Source organism: Castor canadensis, chromosome 17 (genome assembly GCF_047511655.1).
Source record: "Castor canadensis chromosome 17, mCasCan1.hap1v2, whole genome shotgun sequence".
Lineage (NCBI taxonomy): Eukaryota > Metazoa > Chordata > Mammalia > Rodentia > Castoridae > Castor > Castor canadensis.
In genome coordinates, this window is record NC_133402.1 from 48822721 (window position 1) to 48839809 (window position 17089).

The window sequence follows — 17089 nt, forward strand, 5'->3', positions numbered from 1 at the left end:
GAAACAGCAGGAATTCACTAAAACTTACCAAGTTCATCATCAGATTCTCTCCTGGATGCTGCAACTGTTCATCTAGACTTCAGGGTTAAAAAAAAGAAGTTGCCGTAGGTAAGGCCTACGAACTTGATATTTGTTTTGATTATGGGATGGATTCCTGTGATCTTCCATCTTCTGTGACATCACACGCTTGTATATTATTTTTACAAATGTTTTACCAACAAAAAGGAAAACCTGATTTGATCAGAATGGCATTAACTCCAATAATTTGGGAGAGAGTATTTTCTAGATATTTGGTTAAAAATTTCCAAGATCAAGTCCTGGTTCCATTTTGTTTAACAGTTTCCCTCTCAATTGATCTCCATCTTCTTGCATTTTACCAAAGTAGCAAGGAGAAATCAGGCTGTACCTTTATTGGAGATCTCTGTTGTTTCATATCCAAGTTCAAAACTTGCAAGTTCTGCTTTCCACCCAAACATGGGATGCAATTCTGCTAATCTTTCTGCAACTGTATAACAAGGAATCTTTTTCCTCCATCTTCCAATAACATGTTCTTCATTTTCTTTACTTTTTTTTTGGCATCACTGGAGTTTGCTTGCTAGGCAGTTGCTAGGCAGGTGCTCTTACAGCTTGAGCCATTCCGCCAGTCCTTTTGTTACAAAGGGTTTTTTGAGATAGGGTCTAGTGAACTATTTGTCTAGGGCTGGATTCGAACCATGATCCTCCTGATCTCTCTGCCTCCTGAGTAGCTAGGATCACAGGCATGAATCACCTGTGCCTGGCTCTTCATTTCCTTCTAAGTGGCCTTCTTGAAGTCCAAATTTCTCCTAACAGTTGGTTGAAAACGATCTTGGATTTTTCTGTTATGTTCCTCAGTATTCTTTCTAACCTCTGCCCAGTGCCCAAATCCAAATCCAACTCCATATGTTTAGCATTTGTTACAGCCATGCCTCATTCCTTCTTTTCTTTTCTTTCTCCCTCCCTCTCCCCCTGCCTATTTCTCCTCTCCCTCCTTCCTTCCTTTTCTTTCTTTCAGGTACTGGCAGTTGAACTCATGCTTTCAAGGCAGGTGCTCTACCACTTGAGCCACTTCACCAGCCCAGTACTTCATTGTTTTTTTTTTTTTTAATTTTTCCTCCTGAACTCACACAACTCTTGAGACTGATCCATTGTAACACATATCATTCTTTTTTTATTTTTACAGCACTGGGATTTGAAGTACTTCATTCTTGATATCCAAATCTTTATTAGTTTTTTTCTCTTTCTGTCTTTCTGTCTCTCTGTCTCTCTGTCTGTGCCTCTCTCTCTGTCTCTGTCTCTCTCTGTCTCTCTCTCTGTCTCTCTCTCTCTCTCTCTCTCAGCCTCACCCAGGCTGTCCTGGCACTCACTATGTATACTAGGCTGACTTCAAACTCATAAACCTCATGCCTCTCCCTCCTGAGTGCTGGAATTACAGGCAGGTACCACTATGCCTGGCTCAAATTTTTGTTCATTTTTCTGTTGCTGCAATAACAAATTAGCCCTGGGCTGGAGGTGTAGTTCAATTGCCTAGCATACATGAGGCCCTAGATTCAATCACTAGTACCACAAACCAAAAACAAAAAAACCTCAAAAATTTAAAGGCTTAGAGCAAAGTTCTGTAGGCCAGAAGTCCAATGTAAGTTTTATTAGTGAAATCAAGGGTTACATTTCTTTCTGGAGGCTCTAGGGGAGAATTTGTATAACTTGCTCATTAAAGCTGTTTGCAGAATTCACGTTCCTGTTTCCTTACTGGCAGTTACCTGAGAGTCACTTCCCACCTAGAAGCCACCTGAATTCCTTAGATCCTTGGCCAGCAGTCGAGGATCAAGTACCTCTCTCACTTCAAGGGTCTCTGACCAACTCCTGCCCCCCTTTTCTGTTTTTCAAGGCTCATGTGTTGACATTGGGCCCACCAAAGTAATCCATAAAGATCTTCCCATTTTAAGGTCATTCTCATTCTCCCTAATTTCTCTCTGTCTCTCTCTCTGTCTCTCTGTCTCTCTCTCTTTGGTGAGACTGGGGTTTGAACTCAGGGCTTTACTCTGTACTGCTTGAGCCACATCTCCAGTCCATTTTGCTCTGGTTGTTTTGGAGAGCTGGTCTTGAACTTTGATCTTCCGGAACCTCAGCCTCCCAAGTAGGTAGGATTATAGAGCAACTATCAGTGCCCAGCCACTAGCCATAATTAAAACACAAATTTCAATCAACCATGTTAGAAGGAATACTGAGTTTTCTCTTTCTTTTTTTAATTTTTTTTTTTAGTGGAACTGGGGTTTGAACTCAGGGCCTTATACGTGCTAGTCAGGTGCTCTACCACTTCACCACTCTGCCAGTCTCTGAGTTATCTTTCTATTCTCTGTATGAAAAATATTTCCTCCCCCCAGATTACAAAATTCTTATGTAGACACTATCAGAGTAAGAAGTCTGAAACTGTAGGGGGAAAGTATTATAGGAATGTGTCATGAAGTCACCATAAATGTTATTTTTCTAGATTTACCATTGTAGTATTTGTCAGTTTAAAACCCTTTGCAATTTGTCATGATTTTTCTCTCACTATTTATTATTATTATTATTATTATTATTATTATTATTTTGCCAGAGATGAGGAAACCAGGGCCTGCTGCATGCTCTACCACTGAGCAACATCCCAGTCTTTTTCTCATTATTTTAATTTACTCCTATTTCTATTTTTGAATTTATAATGTTGGATTCTTTTACTTTTCTTTTTTTTTTTTGTGGTACTGGGGTTACCACAAAACTTAGGACCTACACCTTGAGCCATACCACCTGCTCTTTTTTTGTGATGGGTTTTTCAAGATAGGGTCTCACAAACTACTTGCCCAGGCTGGTTTCAAACTGCAATCCTCCTGCTCTTTGCCTCCTGAGTAGCTAGTATTGCAGGCATGAGCAACCAGTGTCTGGCTTATATTCTTTTTTAAAACTAGGAATCCTAAAAATACTTATGCCTCAGGCCCAGTTCAACCTGGATCACCTCTGGTAAAGGGAGGAATGGGGTTTAGGATCCTTTGGGGAGGTTCAACCCCTTTCTATTCCAGAGGCTTTGGAGCAAGGCCACTCTGCCCAAAGCATGTTTGAGGCTGCTACAAAAATGAAGGCAGCTAGCACTCCAGGTTGGGGTTAATGGGACTGAACTGAGGTGGGATGAAAGTGGGGGGCTGGGCTGGAGCCAAGGATCTGAGGAGGGGCTGCTATTGGAGACTCTCCCTGAGGGAGAGTCTTGCAAGGCTGGAGAAGGAAACCAGAATCAGTTACTTTTTGGTGGCAGAACTAAAGTCATGACAGCTCCAGCAACCTCCCAGAAACCACCCTGACAAGGGTGGGAAAAGCAAAGGAATGAGTGTTACCCCACAGGGACTGGGGGGCAAGAGTTCTCTATCCCTATCAGAGATCTTTGGGGTCTGAGTCCAGCCTCATCACTGCTCCCCGCAACACTTCTCAGCTGACCAGTCTTTTCCTCTGTACCCCATGGGCACTAGGGAAGCTTGGGACCCTCCCTTGGACTTTGAGGCCCTTCACTGCCTCTCTCATGTGCATGGAGTGTCAAACATGGTTCATGGCCTTTGCTCAGACTGAGACCGCCACCTGGAGTCCTCTTCCCCAAGCCCATTCCTCTACAGGACTTAGCCACATTGTCACTGTCTCAGGGCCGCCCTCCCTGGACCATCCAAGTCTCCCCTGATAGTCAAGTCTTCTACCACACTGCAGTTTCTCAGTGACTGGTCAGGATGGAGGAGGGGCTACTTTTTGGTGGGGAGGTCCTTGGAGAAGGCCAATTGGTGATGCAGCAGTGTGAGGTATGAGCCTGCTTGGGCCCACCTGCCCACGCATCCTGGGCATCACAGTACTGGAGTAGAGGCAGGAGCAGTGGAGGTCCAAGTAGTTGTGCGAATCACCAGCATCATGGTAGTGATGCTCATGATCCCCACCATAGGGTAGATACAGCTCGCTCCCAGCTCTGTCCAATAGCCTCTTAGAGGCCTGCCTCCTTTAAGAGTAGAAAGGGGCTATAGGGTACAAACAGGGCCGGAGGGAACAGACGCGATGCACAGGCTTGAGTCCTGGCCTAGGCACTCAGGCCATCCCCACCCTGGCTGGCCATCAGGCAGAGAAGCATGGGTTGGGTCACCCAGACTGGGTGAGCGTCCCCTTTATTTGGATTTGCCGCTGGGAAGCTAGACGCTGTAGGTGGCCCTCGACCTGGATCAGGAGGGCATCCAGCACGTGAAGGACCCCAAGGAGTAAGGTGCGGTCTGAGATTGTGGCCCGCCGTTTCCAGGGTGCACAGGGGCCAGTGGTTACCTGTGGATGCTAAGAATAGAAGCAAGAGGAGTGAGAGTGTGGGGAGAGGCAGAGGGTGTGGCAAGGAACAGCAATTGAGTGAGGGAGATTGGTGGAAAGCTATGGGGGGGGGTAGTCCCCAAAGGGGATGGGAAAGGAGGCTTAAGGTGATGGATCACTGATGGTCTGCCATGAGCTAGGTGGTCATGGGGCCCATGAGGACTGGTTGAGGAACAGGGGTCAGGATTGGATGAGCTGAAGGGATGGGTTCCATGGAGATGTGTGGACAGATGCGAGGACAATAGGTTGCAAGGTGGGTGAAGTAGGGCAGGAAGCCCACAAGGCCACAAGGCAGGCTGATGGTTGAGAGTTGGATGTAGGACATGGACCCACTGGGCATAGTAGAGACAGGAGCTGTTGGGGACAGAGAGTGTTGTGCTCACCTCACCCTTAGTGTCCTGGGAACGATACCGCTGTAGCATCGCACGGCTGATCACCAGCATCACGGTGGTGGTGATAGTGACTCCAGCCACGGGGTAGATGCGGTTCCTTCCCAGGCCCATCCAATAGCCAGGACAGCCCAGGCTGCCCCTACAACCCTCCAGCCTGTCTGGTTGGCACCCCCAGGGCTGCAAGTCCATCCCCACCTGGTACCAGAGGGGCCGTGACCAGGCATGGGTCAGGGCAGGCATCGCCAGGAGGAGCAGTGACAGTAAGAACAGTGTGTTCAGCATGGCTGTGACTACTGCCAGAGGCCGGAACCTGGGTGCCTGGCAACCAGCAAACACCCCTCCCCCAAAGAGCAGGCCCAGCTCTGAGGTAGCAGGTTCCAGCTGGGTTCATGGCCTTTCATGAGGCAGCCTGGCCAAAAGATGGGAGGTGGGAGTCTGGGGCCTGGGTCCCACTCTCCCAGCCCAGGAGTGAAAGAATGCCTCTTACCCCACCTCCACCCCTGCCTCATCTATCACCACCCCCTAATGCCCACTGCCCCTACTACAGGCAGTACCCCTCAGGCCAATCAAACAGAATATAACCAAACTGCTCACCTTCCCTATCCCCACACCCAGCTCAGCCCTATCATCCACATTGAGCAGAATAAGCACTTAAAAATGACTGTCATTTGTGCTGTTCCTGCCTCATGCAGCCTCCATGAACATTCCTGATGGGAGCATAGTTTCCTTCCTAGAAAGTTACCTTCTCATGACTTCCTGAGATCCCTTCTATGACTATCTTGGGTAATACAGTCCGTTCTGTCTAATGTGATGTGATCATGGTTATTTTCTTCAAAGTATTTCTAACTATGTGCAATTCATTTTTAGTTTTATTTTTATTTTGTGGTACTGGGGCTTTCACCTTGAGCCACTCCACCAGCCCAATTTTTGTGATACAGTTTTTTGAGATAGGGTCTCATGAACAATTTTCCCAGGGCTGGCTTCAAACTGCAATCCTCCTGATCTCTGCCTCCTGAGTAGCTAGGTGCAATTTCTTATTTGAGGTCATCTCCCACATCAGCATGTGTCCCATTTAACCAATATTTACGAATACTCATTCCTGGTGCCAGAGCACAGCGTGACAGAGCAGGCAAAAAGCTCTGACTTCCTGGGCTGAGATTCTAGGGGGAGGACAGATGGTTTGTAAATACAGTACCAGGCACTGACACAGACCATGATAAAAATAGGATGCAAAGGTGCCTGGGTGATTTGGAGGACAGGGCAGCCACTGTCTACTGTCTGGACTGTGCCCAGTGCCCAGCATAGAGTCTGACACCTGGCTAGTATGTGATGAATGGCAAAGTTCCTGTGCTTTGAACAGGCGATGTGAGCCCTGCACTGTTCGAAGCATTTCTGAGCGTTTGCTCATTGAACACTCATTGAGCAGCACAGGAGGCAAGTACTGGCATTTCTCTACTGATCTGGAGCACACTGAGGCCTAGAAAGACCTTCGTGCCTCATTCCCTTCCTTATCAATGACTGCTCCTGCCACGTGCTCCCATGTTGGTATTTTATGGCAGAAATCAATACATGCTTTATAGCTGACAGGGATCTGCCAAGACCTGTGATCTAACTCTATGAACAATCGATCACACTTATTCTTACTTTTTTTTTTTTTTTTTTGAACTAAGGGCCTCACACTTACTAGGCCAGTGCTCTACCACTTGAGCCTCTCCACCAGTCCTTTTTGTGTGTGTGTGTGTTACGTATTTTTGAGATATGGTCTCACTTTTTGCATACTCGGCTCTCTTTATTCTTTTTTTTTCGTATTAGGATTTGAACTCAGGACCTCATGCTTGCTAGGCAAGCACTCTACCATTTCAGCCACTCTGCCAGCCTTTATTCTTACTTTTAAATACACCAGCATCATTGGTTGAATAACTACAGATCCTTAGTTAGGAACTCAGAAGCTGCTCAGGGGCACTGGGCCACTCCACCCTACCCCTTTATCAGGTATTCTTGAGAACAGATTAGTTCTGAGAAGCAGTAATGATTCCAATTATTTTCCAGCCAGGAGCAAAGGGCTCTCTGTGTATGGCTTGGGAGAAACTTGAGCCTGGGATTTCCTAGATCTTTGCAGCATAAGAAATGTCAGGAGCTGGAGCAGTGGACCACCTGACATCCCAGCCATGCCCCCACCATGCCACAACAGAGCCTGGAGTTGAGCAGACAAACCTTTATTCCCGAGGCTGAAAATACAGACTGGCTTCCTCCCTGTACCCAGCCAAGGCCAGCCTGACTGGTACTCTGTCCCAGGCCTGTGGCAGTGAACTTGGATTCCCAGGACCTCCATCCCTGAGTTGTATGTGTGTGTGCATGAAGGGGATTCCTGGTGGCACCTGAAACTGGCCCACAGGCAGGGGACTTCTTGAGGGTGACCTGTCACAACCTCCAGAGGTAGGCAGTCTTGGGTAGGATGGCAGTACAGTCAGAGTTTGGTGGCCTGAGAGGGCAAAGACAGAGAGACTGCAGTCAGTTTCCAAAGAACACATACAACTCCTCCCTAGAGACAGCAACCCCTTCCCCCAGACACAGCTTTCACCAAAGGCAGGAGGGGAAAGCAATGGGTCCACTGAGGGCAGAGTCAAAATCAACGGCATGGACTTCCTGGAGTTGGGGTCAGAGTAGGGCAAGCAACAAATTAACAGAAAAACAGCTTCGTAGGCCAGAAGTCAGCTTACCAAAACAGGGGTGATGGAGGCAGACCCAGAGTGTTGGAGGGCAAAGGTCACAGCGTCATGGACAGAGGCAAAGAGATGCTGCTTAGTGATGGAGTCATCAAAGAAGTGACCAGCTTCAAGCTGGGCGATCACAGGACCTGTAGGCAAGGAACAGATCTCTTCTAACTCTCAGGAATCCCACCCTCCAAACACCCCTAGAATGTTATGACCCCTACCACCCCTGACCTCTACCCATGAGGCTACAGCTAGATACCTATCCACTCATGACTCTTGACTCCTGCCTCCCAGGACCTCTCTGACCCCAGTTTCAGAGAAAGTTTTTCCTGGTGCTGACTAACAAACCACTTGGCCAAAGAAGTCCCATCCTCTTCCTGGATTATTCCCACTGTCCCCATTCAACTCACTGTGGCAGGCTGCAATGTACACCTCCACTTCGATCTCCCGGAAATCACGGAAAATCTGAAGCAATAAAGGGGACTAGACTCAGGGGGACAGTCAGGCAGACTTGAAGGAGGACTTTAAAGGGGGAACTCAGAGGACTTGGGGGCTCAAAAGGCTCAGAGGCCTCTTGGAAAGGTATGGGGTTAGCAGGGAAGGTGGAGAGGCTCTGGCCTCGGACCCCCTTACATTCTTCAGGTTCTTGATGCACACAGTGTCCACAAAGGAGAGAGTGCCCAGGTCCAAGATGAGGCTATGGAAGTCCGGCTGAGGCAGGCCCAGAGACCTCAGCGTGAGCACATTAGGGGCATTAGCATCTTTTTGACCACTGGTCGCTGTGTCCTCCAGCTCTTCCACTGTGCTTACCTGCAGGGGAGCCAGACATATTAAAGGGCTGCCCAGGAAGGGATGAAGGCAGGGAACGCCCACTGCATTCAGGGACACACAGGGTCAGACATGGGAGTATGCATGCAAATACCCACATATATGGGGGCATGCAGAGGACACACACATGGGGGATCCAGCATGTATACAAAGACAGGAGGGATAGATATGTGGGGACACACATAAGAGCAGGTTCATACTGCTCTGTTACCTCCTGGGCTCAGGCTTAATAGGGACACAAGAAGAGAGGATGCTGGGAGATCATGTCCCATTCTCAATCAGTCAGGGTAGAGAGGGTAGGGCCCGGGGACAGACCGGAACAGACACATCCTTCACATGCTCACACACGCACATACCTTGGAACCCTAACCCATCTGAGTCTCTAATTGAACCTGACTCCAATTTGACCAAGATTTTTCCCATACACCCAAACCCTTTTCTCAGACTGGGGTTTTATGGCACCTATAAGCTCAAGATCTTCATTTAAGCCTGAGATTATAGACAAGAGAGCTGCAAGCACAATTTTATATTACCAGCAGTCTCCCCAGTGTCTGAGCTACGCCCCGTTCCTCTGCCATCAGCACAACACACTGGCAGGTCTGTGGCTTTCCTTGGATCACATGAGTGGGCACCCACATCTCTGCAGCTCACGCTGGCCCCTCCTTCCCCCGCTCCCCTGCTCTTCACTTTACCCTGGCCCTGGAGGCTTCCACATCATTGCTCTGGTCTTCAGGGTTGCTATAGACATTGATGGAAACAGAGGTACCCTTGGAAGAGGCAGCCTAGGCCAAGGAAAAAAGGAGACAGGAAAGAACTATTCCAGCTGCCATATAGCAACCATGTCAGGCAGGTCATTCAGCACCCAAAACTGTAGGACCCAGGGCAGTCAGGTTGATAGCTTCAGAGTTCAGACCAATCCTGGGAACAACCACAAAAATGAAAGAGGACTATAATGGTTCATGCTATGACAGGTACATGAGATGAAAGACTTTCAAAATACTACCTACAGCTTGCCATACCCTGTCATGCCCTACCCTACCAGGAAGCAAAGCAGATCCCTGAGGGCCTGAGAGACAAAGGGAAGGGATGAAGAGTGGGGATGTGGATTCAGGAGCCTAGGAAGCTGGAGAAAGGCTGGGGCAGTGGGGCAGTAAGTAGGGGTCAGGACATAGGTCAGCTGGGGTCCACAGTAGGACAGAGGACAGAGGGCAGCCACAGGACAGGGCTAGGACTCAGCCTCTGAGAGGAGGCCTGCCTTTTTTGGGGGCTTCTGAGTCTTCTGCAGTCGCTTTAGCTTCATCTCCTGCTTTTTCAGCAGCTTCTTCTTTTGGGAGATGAGGCGGTCAACGTCCACACCACACTAGAGACAAAAGTCAGAGGTGGGTATTGGGGACTCTGGGGAGGTTAGGGGCCCTCAGAAACCTCTGGGGGAGCCCAGTCTCACCTTCCGCTTCAGGGCATCACTGTATAGCTCAGCATTGGCAAAGTATGTGGTCACTGAGGAGCGGAAGACCTTCACGCCTGGGACCTCCTTGGCCTGGAGATGAAGGGGGGTGGGATGAGTGGGACCTCATTGCCCTCCACTACATCTTCCGCCACCTTTCCTTCCCTAGAGTACCCAATGCCTGCTACCCCCACCCTCTATGCCCAGCCTGTAGCCCATGTCCTCCCCAGAGCCTTGGCTATGAGTCCAGCAGTGTCACCCCTACCTAGGTCTTCTCCTTCCCCATCTCTCCCACCCTTCACCACTACCCAGGCCAGTTTTTGTGGTTCTTAGCCCTCCTCTTGGATCTCTAACCCCTTCCTTGTGGTCTGTTTTCTGCATGCAGACAACAGAGAGACCTCTCTAAACTCTCTTCCCATTCAAGACACAGCCCAGGTTTCTGCTGGGCATTTGGGCCTGTATCACATGGGAACCTCCCCCCCACCCCCGCCTCCATCCAGGTGAGCTGCTCCCTGATGTCCTCTCCCATACTTCAGATTTCTTGCTTCCACCCCTCATTCTGTCTAATCGTTACTGTGCTCAGCCTTCAAGGCTCCAAGCCAAGGAGAAGGGGCTTATTTTATTCCAGATCCTCCCCTGCACCTACAACCTGTTTTCTCAAAACTTAGCATGAGACTTCCTAGAACATAAATCAGTAATCAAGGACTTCACAGTTTCACTGATCAGATCAAGAAACAACCTCCCCTACATTCTGTGCCCCAGGCCCTTGCCCCTCTGTACTCCTCACCCAGGGGTGTACCACAAGATGGGGCTTATGCTGCTGGCTCCAAGACTGACCCTTCACTTTCCATTCCCTCATACCCACTGTGGGGGTCATAGACCCAAACTCCTTCCTTGAAATTCGAAAGAACAAAACCAAAATGCTCTCAGCCCCCAGTGTCCTTGCCAGTGTGGAAAGTACTGACAAGGGCCCATTCTGCCTCTGTCCCACCCTACCCACCTCCTCTTGCTTAGTCCCTGCCACTCACCTCTGAGTACTCCGCCACATCTCTGTAAATATCTGTGTCTGGAACTTGCCCCAGGATGGAGTAGTGAGGCCTGTGGGGGAGAGAGTGAGCACAAAGGAGGCAAAGAAAGGGGGCCAGAAGGACGTATAAGGAGCCTGGGGTTCCCCCACAGACATGGGGAAAGCTAGGAGGAGCCAGTGTGGAACTTAATCCCTCACCAGCTGAAATTGGGAGGGGACTGAAATGGTTGACTCACAGCTGTGTTCGGACCACCACAAGTAGCAGAGAGAAGACTACTGCAACCGCTAGGCCAAGATCCAGGTTCAGCAGGATGGTGGCCACAAAGGTTACAAGCCAGATGAGCTGAGAACAGAGGGACAGAGGTCAAAAGGTTCAGAGAGGCCACTGGAGCTGAAGGCCCTAATCCTAGCCCCACATTCCCAGGCTCTTACCAGGTCCACTCGATTTGCCTTCCAGAGGGTGCATATGTCACTGAACTGCCTCATCATGCCCTTCAGGTTTACAATAATGGTGGCTGCCAGGACTGCCTGCAGTGAGGGAGAGTGTCAACAGGGCTGCCAAGAGGTGCCCAGATACTGACAACTGCAAGCATGACCCAGACTGAGCCCAAGCACCCGGGAAGATCTCCAGCCTACAGCAACTACCACCTTCTCCAACCCTAATCACTTAGATCTGACTCTGGAGAGTTCTAACCTCTGATCTTTGACTCCAAATCTCACCCCAAAGACCTCAGCCTTGAACACCAGGGCATTACCTTGTATCCCTGTCCCTCATCAGGGACTACACTGATTGTTCTGAGCCCTGGCCTGGTCAAGGCCCGGAAACCTGGTTGGGAGGAATGAGGGCTCACCTTGGGCAAGTCTTGGAAGAGTTCTCCAAGTTTGAGAATGATCAGGAGGATGAAAAGGGAAGATACAGCTCCAGCAACCTGCAGGGTAGGGTCGAGCAGGAAGTGGGGGTGAACAGGGGTAGAAAGTAGCTTGCACACACAGATGCACGACACTCCCACACCCATGCCCAAGTCCTACCTGTGTGTTGCCCCCGGTGCTTTCCTGTACCAGGCTCCGAGACATAGAACAACTCACAGGGAAGCATTGAAAGATACCGCCGATGAGGTTACTGAGGCCGAGGGCCACCAGCTCCTGGTGGGAGAGTGTGGATGTGAACAGGAGACTTGCCAAAGGTGCCTGATCACTGTCTCACTGTGTCTAGGCCACGCTCCCCCAACCCGCATCTTCACTCAAAAGCCTCCAAAGATTTAGCTGTTATCCCAATACACCCTGTTCTCCCACTCTTGGTTTCCCATGAGTCCTGCCTGATCCTCCCCTGGTCCCCCTCCCCAGTCTCTGGGGCCTCTGTATATCTTTATATCCCCTATGAGTCCCACATCATCCAGACCTGGTTGCTGTCAACACGGTAGCCATGTCTCAGGGCGAAGATCTTCCCCAGCGAGATGGCAATGGCAAACCCAACCACAGCAATGGCAAAGGCATTTCCCACAAGCTTTGCAAACAACTGGGGGTTGGGGGCCACTGGAGGTATCAGCCTAGGAAAGGCATCTTTAAGGTCAGAGGAAGGTCCTGGCCCTGGCTGCCCAACCTTCCTTCCCTGACAGGATCAGAGCTTACCCTGCAGGGATATTGCCCACAACCTCTACCCCAAATCTGTTCTTCAGATTCACGCCATAGGAGATACCTGTGGCACCGATGAGCTGTAGGGAGGGGACAGAGTGAGGGGAGAGAAATGCTAGAATTATCATCAGGGAGATGAATAGACTATTTGGGGGAGAATAGGAAGACATCAGAACAAAACCTTCTTTCCAGGGATGGGGCGTTCTAGATAGCCTGAGAGATAGACATCACCATTTTGGGAAGGGAGAGATGCTATAAGGGCTGGGAAGCAGCCAACATGGGGACTTTCTACTGTGGTTCCCCAATAACCCAGGAACTCTCACAGTGGCCACTGCTGCTGGCCCTCAAATATGGCGAGGCTGCCCACTTGGCAAGCTCTATCCTCATTTGCCTTTCTCCCATGACCCCCCACCCCCACCCCAGCTCCCTGGCACTCGAACCGTGAGCAGTTCTCCAGGTATTGGCAGGGGCAGATATCGCTGTAGCTTGTCATTCAACAGCTTCACCATCACAAGCACCACTCCTGCCACAATTGCGGTGATCACAGTGCCAACCACACTCTGGGGCAGCTTCCAGCAGACATCCAGCACTATCTGAGGACAGGTGAGGTCACAGCCAGTACTCAAGGTCATGGGGCACACCTACCCACCCTTCTTCCCACCCTCACTCACATAGATAAGGGACAGAGGCCCAGACCGACTGCTCAGTTGGATGCCAAACACATACTTGAGCTGGGAGACGAAGACCTGCACAGATGCAGCTGTGGTATAGCTGCGGACCAGAGGCTCTGACAGGTAGGTGACCACAAAACCAAAGTGCACCAGGCCCAGCCCCACCTGTAAGGGGTGTTGGGGGTAGTCAGAGAAGCAGAGGTCCTAGGCACGGCCCAGGGCAGGTGGAATCAGAGGGGATGAGTGAACAAGAGGAGAATGGAAACAGACACCCAGGAGGAATGTTTCATACCTGGAAAAGCCCAACCAGGACACTGAGTGTGGAGGCCAACTGCACACGGGCAGCATTTTTGGCCTCCTCATCGACTGTAGAGTTCGAGTCCTGTCGAAAGTCTTCATCTGGAGCCAGGGATTCTGTCACACTCCCCACCATCACAGACATTACAGCAAAGGTCCCTGCAGGGGCAGGATAGGGCAAGGAAGGTCTGAAGAGATGAGGACATTGCTCTGCTCTGGAGTCTAGTCTTAATTAAGAGAGAAGTCTGGAAACATCCCATTCTGGACAAATACTCTTAAACTACGGATGTACAAATGGGGGCAGTGTTGACAGTTAGGCATGGTCAAGGTCAAAAGTGAATTCTAAACTCACAGGTTCTATAAGGGTAGCCAGAATGCTGGCCCTGAATCATCACCCTGCCCCACTTGTGTCCATTAGTCCAGGGACACAAAAGCTGTCTGCAGAGTGTGGAAGGGGTCATGGCCTGCCGCAGGCTGGTCAGGCCTCTGCCAGATCTGGCACCTTGAGTTGCTTCACCCGTCCACATCCTCCTAGAGTCAGGGCTTTGAGATACCCCAAATCTGTGATCCCACAGTCCTTCCTGGGGTGACTCATGGACCAGCCTCCTAGTGACTCAGCACCCATGCTGCTCTCTCCCCCAGGCTTTCCTGCCCTGCTCCCTCTTCTTCACCCTGTGGCATCTTCCTGGAAGGCTAAGCCTGATTCCACTTACCCACAGAGATATGCCGGGAAGTACCAAACAGGAAGTAGATGAAAACAGGGTAGAAGGAGCTGTAGAGGCCAAACACAGGGGGCAATCCAGCCAGGAGGGCATAGGCCAAGCCTGGAGGTAGAATGGTAAGGGTCAATAGCTTGGAGGTAAGTGTCTAAGGTTGGAAGATCCAAACCCTGGGTCAGGGGCCATAGTTCCAGGATTAGAAGTCATGGCTCCAGGTTTGGGGTATCATAGACCACAGAACTTCCAGGCTAGGGCCTTGAGGATGGCTTACCCTGTGGAAGCTGCATGATGGCCACACTTAGGCCAGATAACAGGTCACCCAGGAGCCAGTCACGCACAGGATAGCGGGGTAACCAGCCCAAGATTGGGAGATGTTGGAGCAGAAGGGCATAGGCCCGAGCACGGGAGCACCTGGGGATATGAGGGGTACATATCAGAGACAGAAGCTACCTGGGCCCTGCAGAGCTCCCAGACCCCTAACCTTGGACTTACTGAAACCAAGTTCGCCACTTGTAGGTCTTAGGTGGTAAGCTCCAGCGCCCCAATTCTTCCAGCTGCTCCTGGTTCAGCAGTGGCCGTTCCACATGGTAGTCCCGCTTCTGCAGCTCCATGGCCTGCATTGCAGACAGCAGTGCCTGTGTGTCCCTCAGTCTAGAGTGATGAAACCACAGATATACAATGAGAGTACCCTTGTCTAACCTTCCCTATACTTCCACCTGGGACCAGAGAGTCACACAATTGATTTTTTTCAGGCCCAAAGATCAAAGTAGCACCAGCCTCCAGCTGGTCCTTGTGGGCCCCATGCTCACAATCAGGCAGGGGCAGTATCTGAACTTTGGCTGGTGGAAACCTCTTTCTGGGCCAAAGTCCCTTGAGAAGGGATGGTAAGATGAGCACAACCTACACATTCAGCCTAGGTGTGGCTGCCCAGCCCTGAGTACTGGTCCAGGTCCACGTCCAGGTCCAGGTTGACTGCCCCTTCTAGCCCTCTCCTCCCAGGTCCTTGCCTTCCCAGAGCCAATCCTTGTCAATCCCTGAGTCCTTATCCAGATATCCCATAAGCCCAGGCCTGGCTGCCTGAGAGTACATTCAAGGACAAGATCTGGCAAACCGGAGGTCCAGGTCTGCAAGCAACTCTCTTTCCAAACCTCAGGTCTCCAGATAAGTCCCTCCTCTCTAATGGAAGGATGATTTTACCCCTGGACCTCCTGCCCCAGCAGGAGGTTGTAGATAATCTGGGCCTAGTCTGGGAAAGGTGAGGGGGGATTTCTAAGAAAGGAGTCTTTCCTGGAGTGGGAAGCTCTCACCTGGAGGGAGAGGCTTCTACCTGAAGTAGGGAAGATCTCACCTGAGAAAGGAACTTTCTGGGGCCAATCTGACCTAGAGGGACCTGACCTCCTGGGAAAGTCTTTACCAGCCAGGTAAATTCTGATCTGAGGGAAAGTTCTGACCTGGGGGGAATCTCTGACCTGAGGAAATTTCTCATGGCGGGGGGGGGGGGGTGGGGGGGGTGGGGGGGGGTGGGGGGGGGTGGGGTGGGGGGCCTCCTCTCTGAAGTGGGAGAAAGCTCTCCCCTGGGAATAGATGGGGGAAGGAGGGGAGGCGGATAGAGGAGGGTTATTCTAGTATGTTAGGAAAGTTTTTACCTGCCAGGAGAGTTCTGCTCTAGGAGGAAGTCTGATCAGGAGAGAGGATCCCATCTCTAAGGAGCAGGAACTCACCTGGGAAGGGTCTCTACCCTTAACGTCCCGGTTGGAGGAGGGAGTAGGACAGGTGCAAGGAAGACCCTCAGAGATTCTCCGCACCCTTGTCAGACCGAGCTCTTACAGCCCCCTCTCCCCACCCCGTGATCACTCAGGTCTATTTAAAGGGCACCCTCCTCCTTAACTCGAGACATGCGCCTGTAGGGCGGAGCCTTGATCCTTGGCCCCTCCCTCTGGGAGGGCAGTGGGGCCTGCTGGGCCAGAGCTCTTATATTCCCTTTCTATTGTAATTGGGCAGACGCCGGTCCCAGCTGATCCATAGGCCCGGCCAGAGATTCTCTTGCAGCGATCTCCTAGCCCCCAACGCGGCCCAGATGGCATACATCCTGGGCCGGGGCTCCTCCACACGCACCTATCGCCTCCCCACCCCACGCCGTTCGTCATCGGGCAGCACTCCGGTGACTTTTCGTACAACTCTCAGGGACTGGAGTCGCACCGGCTCCAGCCCCCATCCCTCGCTGTAGATGGACAGGCACCCGCACAAAATCGGCAAAGCGGTAAGCCGAGGCGCTGCAGAGACAGAAAATGCCTGCTCGGGACTTGGCGGTTCCCCTTCAGAACTGATCCTGGCCGGCGACCCACACCTCGCGGACACGCGGAACTCGGCCTGCGCCCTGCACTCACCCAGGTTCATCTGACCGCTCCATGGCCCCCCTAGGCTGCCAGTCCTGTTTCGACATCTCGGACGAGAAACCACTACCGGCCAGAAGGCGGCGCCAGGACCGCGACGTGGCCGGCCGCACGCTCCCAGGGGCTCATCTCTCAGCAGCCTGGGCAGGTTTGGACCAATCAGCGTTCTGGGGGCGGGGCCTAACTAGCTCCTTGGTAGGGGCCAGCACAGAGAAGGAAGGTTTAACCCTTTGCTCCCCGGCGCCCTGGCTCATGCTTGTCAACCCTCTGACTTGCTAACCTTCCTGAAGCCAGATGGGACGAAACTGAAAACAAAAACTGTCCCAAGCGCCTGAAGGCCCCTAAGGGTGATGGAACCGATCCTAAATCCTGGCTTTGCGGGGTTCCTCAATAATCAGGAAGCGTGGGTATGTGGCTGAGGGATATCCACCTCTGTGGGACATCCCACGCCTCCAAGCTGAGGGCGCCACTCTCAGGCTTTCACTCTGTGACCAGGCAGGCTTCTGAGATGGCTCAGAGATTCTCAAGCCATTCCTTTCAACTCTGGTTATTTACCTAGGCCAGAAAGGTTACCTATTCCCTGTCCAAACACAGG

General features: G+C 51.2%; 2 protein-coding genes across 5 annotated transcripts; both read right to left on the reverse strand.

Annotated features, from left to right (window-relative positions):
* Positions 1-1712: 1712 nt before the first annotated feature.
* On the reverse strand, positions 1713-6826 carry Tmem89 (transmembrane protein 89). Its single transcript, XM_020162686.2, has 2 exons — positions 4761-6826; positions 1713-4347 (listed from the first exon to the last, which is right to left on the reverse strand). The coding sequence occupies exons 1-2, from the start codon at positions 5049-5051 to the stop codon at positions 4162-4164; spliced, it is 477 nt and encodes a 158-aa protein (XP_020018275.1). The 5' UTR covers positions 5052-6826; the 3' UTR covers positions 1713-4161.
* Positions 6827-6969: 143 nt separating this feature from the next.
* Slc26a6 (solute carrier family 26 member 6) lies at positions 6970-16638 on the reverse strand. 4 transcript variants are annotated; one of them, XM_074059980.1, is made up of 21 exons: positions 16489-16638; positions 14594-14752; positions 14373-14512; positions 14096-14206; positions 13378-13541; positions 13086-13250; positions 12855-13007; positions 12412-12494; positions 12182-12329; positions 11812-11925; positions 11634-11711; positions 11215-11310; positions 11019-11125; positions 10784-10853; positions 9756-9848; positions 9567-9671; positions 9004-9093; positions 8117-8293; positions 7894-7948; positions 7490-7626; positions 6970-7251 (listed from the first exon to the last, which is right to left on the reverse strand). In XM_074059980.1, the coding sequence occupies exons 1-21, from the start codon at positions 16542-16544 to the stop codon at positions 7237-7239; spliced, it is 2316 nt and encodes a 771-aa protein (XP_073916081.1). In that variant the 5' UTR covers positions 16545-16638; the 3' UTR covers positions 6970-7236. The 4 variants fall into 4 exon arrangements, 3 of the variants coding, with proteins under 3 accessions (XP_073916081.1, XP_020018281.1, XP_020018282.2); XM_020162692.2 differs by lacking the exon at positions 16489-16638 and adding an exon at positions 15823-16104; XM_020162693.2 differs by lacking the exon at positions 9004-9093.
* Positions 16639-17089: the final 451 nt, after the last annotated feature.

Excerpts from the sequence above, each read along its gene's own strand:
- Slc26a6 (XM_074059980.1), bottom strand. The coding sequence starts at position 16,544 with ATGTCGAAACAGGACTGGCAGCCTAGGGGGGCCATGGAGCGGTCAGAT. Across the intron at positions 14,753-16,488 it reads GAGCGGTCAGATGAACCTGG|ACTGAGGGACACACAGGCAC; the intron begins GTGAGTGCAGGG and ends TCATCACTCTAG. Across the intron at positions 9,672-9,755 it reads GTGATGCCCTGAAGCGGAAG|TGTGGTGTGGACGTTGACCG; the intron begins GTGAGACTGGGC and ends TTTTGTCTCTAG.
- Tmem89 (XM_020162686.2), bottom strand. The coding sequence starts at position 5,051 with ATGCTGAACACACTGTTCTTACTGTCACTGCTCCTCCTGGCGATGCCT. Across the intron at positions 4,348-4,760 it reads CCCAGGACACTAAGGGTGAG|CATCCACAGGTAACCACTGG; the intron begins GTGAGCACAACA and ends TTCTATTCTTAG.